Source organism: Centruroides vittatus, unplaced genomic scaffold (genome assembly GCF_030686945.1).
Source record: "Centruroides vittatus isolate TY-2023 unplaced genomic scaffold, ASM3068694v2 scaffold_450, whole genome shotgun sequence".
Taxonomy (NCBI): Eukaryota; Metazoa; Arthropoda; class Arachnida; order Scorpiones; family Buthidae; genus Centruroides; species Centruroides vittatus.
Window position 1 is genome coordinate 1,978,346 of NW_027122709.1, and position 6,000 is coordinate 1,984,345.

Consider the following 6,000-nt stretch of genomic DNA (forward strand, 5'->3'; position numbering starts at 1 on the left):
TTATAATTTAATGATTTGAACAAATAATATTTATGAAAACAGGGTAAGTATGTTTAAAAACAATATTCGATTTAGTTAATTTTCATAAAGATCATTAGTATAACAAATTTACACATTGTTGTTTCTTAAACTCTATAAGGTTCAGATACACGGACACTTGGCAATGTTCATCTTAAATTTATTTTAGTCGAGACATACACCTGTATTTGTGTAAGTTTCAGGCTGCATAGGCCCCTCTTCAGTTAACTAAAATACATAATACATACAAATCAGTTAAAAAATAAAATAGAATATATACAAGAGTTTTCTGTGCATATATGAAAGCTTATTTACAATTTTTCAAATGTACCATAAGATTACAAATCCTAAAGGGTTTTCCTTGAAAATCCACGTAGTTTACATTATCACATAACAAATGATCCTTTTGGGTTCCGACAAAAGACCTGATAAAGCTAAAACCAACACAAATCAATTAAATTTAATTCCATATTAATTCTGTATTAATCCATTAAACATTCGAAACATACCTTCACGAACTTTATATTTAAACATTCGAAAGGCACTTTCCTTGACTTTTATCTTGCAAGAGGTAAGAATTCCAACAAAAAACCCCGATAGAACTTTGCGAACTTTATAGTCAAATGCTCAAAAGGCACTCTCCTTGACTTTTATCTTGCGGGAAGTAAGAATTCTTCACAAAACCCGATTAAAACGAGTAATATTTGGTAAAAAACGTACCGACGTACATTTACATGTTCAGGTATCGTACGCTGTTTGTTCTCAAGGGATGTCTTACATGACATCTGGTTCTTCGGATGGTGGTATAAATCCTTAAACGCTTTTCACAGTGAAATAAAAGATTCATTAAGCCTAATCTGCCAACAGTTTTTTAACCTATGATTGTAATGTACCTTGTTGATTTTCCTTTCAGCACATTAATTCATGGTGGACGCTTAAACTTTCTGCTGGTACCAGTTTTCTCTTTATATGTCTTTCTGTGGGCGACAAAAAAAAATCCTATTTCTCAACAAGCCTCTGTCTTCTGTTCCCCTCTCCTATAACACGTTTTATTTTCTGCTGGGTTGTATTAATTTCCATATTTCTACATGGCGGATGCGCCACCTCCTGGGTGATTATTATCAATAAAATTGAAATTCAATTTTGATAAAAATTTCCTTCTCTTTTGACAGTGATTCAATTTTACAATATTTCCAACCAGTTCTTGCTTATTTTCATACTTAGATTTTTATTTATGCAGTTTTTGTTCTTAATGATCTCTATACTTTCTTTGAATTTGTGGTTATAGGCCCCTTTCTCTCTATGAAGAATTTTTACATTATTTTTATTTATATTACAGTTGTTCAATGTACAGTGCTCGTAAAAAGCAGAGTTAATTCTGTTGTATTTAAGATCCGCAATATGTTCCTTTAATCTAACTTTCATAACTTTCATTTTTTGTTTTGTTTCACCTACATAATATTTTTCATCGCTTACACAAATACAGATGTATGTCTCAACTAAAATAAATTTAAGATGAACATTGCCAAGTGTCCGTGTATCTGAACCTTATAGAGTTTAAGAAACAACAAGAATTACCGGCACGGTTTCAAAATACATTCTGAATTTACACATATTTAAATTCATAGAAAGGTGTGAAAACTTAGACTTCTCGGTATTTTTGAATCAATTTAAATGCAAACCCTTAAATATCTCAACACAAGGAAAAATGGAACTTACACCACTCTCATAATAAACAGTCCAAATATTAAAGTAATACTGTAATAAACAATAAACACACTATACATAACAGTAACAGATAACTTTATTCACGTTAAACTATAACTCAGGTTTGCATAATCAGTACCCAAAAAGTGAAAATTAAATTAACTTTCTATAGAGCTGTCAGATTTTGTTCTAATATCAAGATTAAGGTGAATTAATAATAAATGAAATAAAAGTTGACAATAAAAAGAAAATGAATTCCACATAAAAATTGCAATGCTCTCTCTCAATATGATTTTTGATTCTTTTGAATGTGGTTGATTATATCAATGTTTCCATGAATTTTTTAAATTAATTAATATAATTTTTTAACAAATATTAAACATTAATTTGAATTTCAATACACTTAAACATATTGTGAGGTTTGCCAACCCGGAAAAGGGACACAAGCACCTTTACAAATTAAATCTGCTAATTTTATATAAGGTGGGCTTACACTTTCTTAATTCATAGTTAGAGGTGAATCCCACTGGTCTCTACGTGGATTTTCACAGGTCTTGATGGCCCTGGAGCTTTGTCTTGAACAAGTCCAGCAAATGGAGGACAATGGCAAAGTGAACACAGGGTGAAATCGGGAACTTCGGCAAGGATGATGGCACACACAACAAGGAGAGAAAAGTGCACAAGTCATTTTGATGGTAAAAATGACAGAAATTTGCACTTTATCCTTGAAATCCAGGGTATTTAGAGGATTCATCCCCAAATTTCTTATTCTGATTGGTTCCAATTCCTCTCGTCATGTCCTGATTGGTCTCCTCCCTTGTTTCCAAGCGGAAATAAGATTGGATTGGGTCATAAGAAGGGTTGATCTTTGGTGTTCAACTTGACTCTGACTGGGAGATGTTGATGGAAATTCGAAATCTGTGCTTATATTTTTTATTATTATGGTCTCCTTTCTGACATTTTGGAATGTTAATAATCGAATTCAATAATTTCCTTTTGTTAAACTTCCCCATTTCCTGGCTCAGTTTAACTTAGATCATTTGTATATGAGCATCAGAGTCAAAGTTCTAACTTTTCAGCCTGACATTGATTTATTAATTAACACGTGCCTAAGTTTCACTCAGGACTCACATTGTTTATGTTCACGTCATGTCGTGTCACATTCATTTAATACAATTTCTTTTCTATTTTAGAAAATATATTTTCTAGTGCAACTAATGACAGGTTTGGACTCTGTCTGGAACCTGACAGTATTACTGTATCATATTATGTATCATATGTTCTTTATTATCCATCATCAACTATAATACAGTACAGCATGTGTATTTATGTGTGTGTACATATATACACACAAACATGCTGTATTATATAGTTGATGATGGAGTACAGATCCCAAAGCCATATAAATGTTTATTATTTTTTGAGTTATGGCAGAGTTTCTCTGTTTTGGGACTATCATAAGTTAGGACTTCCTGTATAAAAATCTGTTTATTTTATAATAAAGTGTGTTAAATCAATAAGTGACAGTCGTGTCCAGGTTATAACCAATCAAAAAACTTTTCTTAACTTTTGATATTTACATGTAATTTTTTCAACATTACAAAATATCTGTGTTATTTTTCTCTGTAAGAAGTATTTGTAGAAATTTAATGATCCAAACAGGAACTTTTTAATTGAATAAATATTTGAAAATTAGGTCATTTGACACCCTTTTTTTACATTTGCAAAAGTTTATAACTAGAATATTGTGTTTAGTGTTTCAGTTTATTGACGTTTTAATAATTTATCATGTTTTATTTATGAATCATATTTAATGAATTATACATGTATGAAGAATTCCAAGAATGTATTTATGATTTGTCATAAGTATTATTGCTTAAATCATAATTTAATTTAATAGAGTTTTTAAAATACAGTATATATAAATAAAATTTATAATATTAATAATTAATACTTTATTTTAGTTTAGGACACGAATCTGATCTAATACAAGTTGATTTCGATGTTTATTTGCCAAATACAAAGTATAAAAGAAAAGATCCCTTGCCTCCAGCTCATAGAATTAAAGTTAAAAGGTATTTGTTTTTAGAATATTTTAATTATATTTCAGAAAAACTTTGGAAATTTATTGCCAATAATTCAAAAATTTGACCTAATTATTTAGTGATTGAAGAATAATTGTTATACAATCACAAATGAAAAACTGTAATTATTCAAGAGGTAAAATAATTAAATATTCATAAAATCTTTGTTATGAAAGCTTTCTTAGTAATTTTTTTCATCAAAATTTAGTTAATAAAAAAATATATAAAGTTATTGACTGTATAGTATATCTATTGGATACACTTGAGTAAAAAGAATTATGACAATATATTTACGATTTGGATTTTTCACATTGGGTGCTCAATTTATATGTGCAGCATAGAAAATGAATATACGTGTGTGTGAAGAATGAATTTTCTAAATAAAACATTATGGTAGGGTTCTGTAAATTCAACTTAATGTGGACTGAGATAACAAGTTACAGAAAATGACGAGCTTTACAGATAGTGATGATGCTAGTCTAAATAACAATATATTTCATAACAATAACAGAATATTTTTCATAAAGATATTATATGTATGGATTCAAATATGTATGAACTATGTACCAATACTCATTTAACTCATCTATTCCACAGCAAAACTGAAAGAAACATGCCTGCACTATAGCTCAATTCATTGAAAATTGGGTCACATAGCCTCCTGCTACTCTGGCACATAGTATCAGGAGATATAGTTAAATATCCTTCATAGTTGCCACATCAATACTATTAGTAATTTTTCTAAAAAAAAAATCTTTTCCTGTATATCTTTGATTAGCCCTTGTACCTAAATTCATAGTACACTCAAACCTGTTTTTGTGCGGTCGATTTTTGTGCGATTTTTTATTTGTGCGGTTTGTTTTGTGTGATTTTTTGTGTGCGGTATATGAATTTCAATCAAATTGGTATACTGCACAAAAATAATTGCACAAAACACATTGCACGTATAAAAAATCGCACAAAAAAAGACCGCACAAAAACAGGTTTGAGTGTATTTATTTAAATCATTATTACAGCCTCATATATCACTGTAATAATGTTTCAAATAAATCTCATTGACTTAAATATGTCATAGAATTACATCTCTTATTCTACTGCTTTGTACTTTAAGTGAAACATTTTTAATATAGTAATTTCATAAAGGCTGATTTCTGCTGTACAATTCCATCCAGCAAAATGGATCTGTAAAGATGGCTGCCTAACAGCAACCCATTTACCAATGTTGAAAATGTGAAATAGAACAAGTAAACCTTGTTTCTATTTTTGATGGATATGGACACTTACAGATGAACATCATTGATGAATAACCAACAATAATTTCTATATAGTTTTTCTACATTAATTTAAATATTTTTGATTTATAATAGCCAATTCATGAAATTATATAATATAATAATTAAATGGATAAAACATAATAAATATTATAATTTAATAGTATTTTTTTCCCATAGGTTAACTGATTCTGTCCCAAAACTTAGTGACTTCATTGCTCTGCAATCAGTTGTAAATGACAATGTTCCTCTACATTATGCAATCGTTGATAATGGAATAATATCATTTTATTCTTTCGGAAAAACTTCTTTACCAAGTTTATGCAATTCTACAATGTAGTCTTCTTTGTTTATATTAACATATTTTTAAAACACAATCATTGTAATATATGTACCATATTATATATCATTTACATAAACATGTTATTTGATCTTAAATGAATTGATAATTATTTTAAAAAGTTAAGTATGGCTAATATTAAAATTATTTTCTTGGATAGTTTAAAATGGATTTAATTCTAAGAAGAAGTTACATTTGTAATGAAATTTAAGGTATTGCTATTATAAAAATTAAAGAGCAGACATTTTTATAATCATAGAAATGCATTTCAATAACTTGGATATAATTATATTTTCAATTTAATTTCATCCAATTTTCTAAAATTGTAATATTATGGAAAAAATTTAAAAAGCAATATTTAATGTGTGTCAAGTTATTAAATTCTACGAGAAAAATTTTTAAAAGCTGCACATTGACGCAAACTTTGATAGATAAAGAAATAAAAATACAAAACTAATCATCATCTATTTCTAAAATATGTATTCCATTACTAATTAAACAAACAACTGGATTCTTATCAGGCTACATTAAGACTAATGAATACCGGTAACCCCCGTATAACACGGGAGTTATGTTCCAA

General features: G+C 28.6%; 1 protein-coding gene across 1 annotated transcript in view; it reads left to right on the top strand.

Annotated features, from left to right (window-relative positions):
- Positions 1-5,518, top strand: part of Tsen54 (tRNA splicing endonuclease subunit 54) — a 49,301-nt gene extending 43,783 nt beyond the window's left edge. Inside the window, exons 9-10 of the mRNA XM_067287274.1 lie at positions 3,690-3,800; positions 5,261-5,518. Of these exons, the coding sequence (XP_067143375.1) occupies positions 3,690-3,800; positions 5,261-5,420 (271 nt within the window). The 3' untranslated portion in view covers positions 5,421-5,518. The remainder of the gene's footprint in view (positions 1-3,689; positions 3,801-5,260) is intronic.
- Positions 5,519-6,000: the final 482 nt, after the last annotated feature.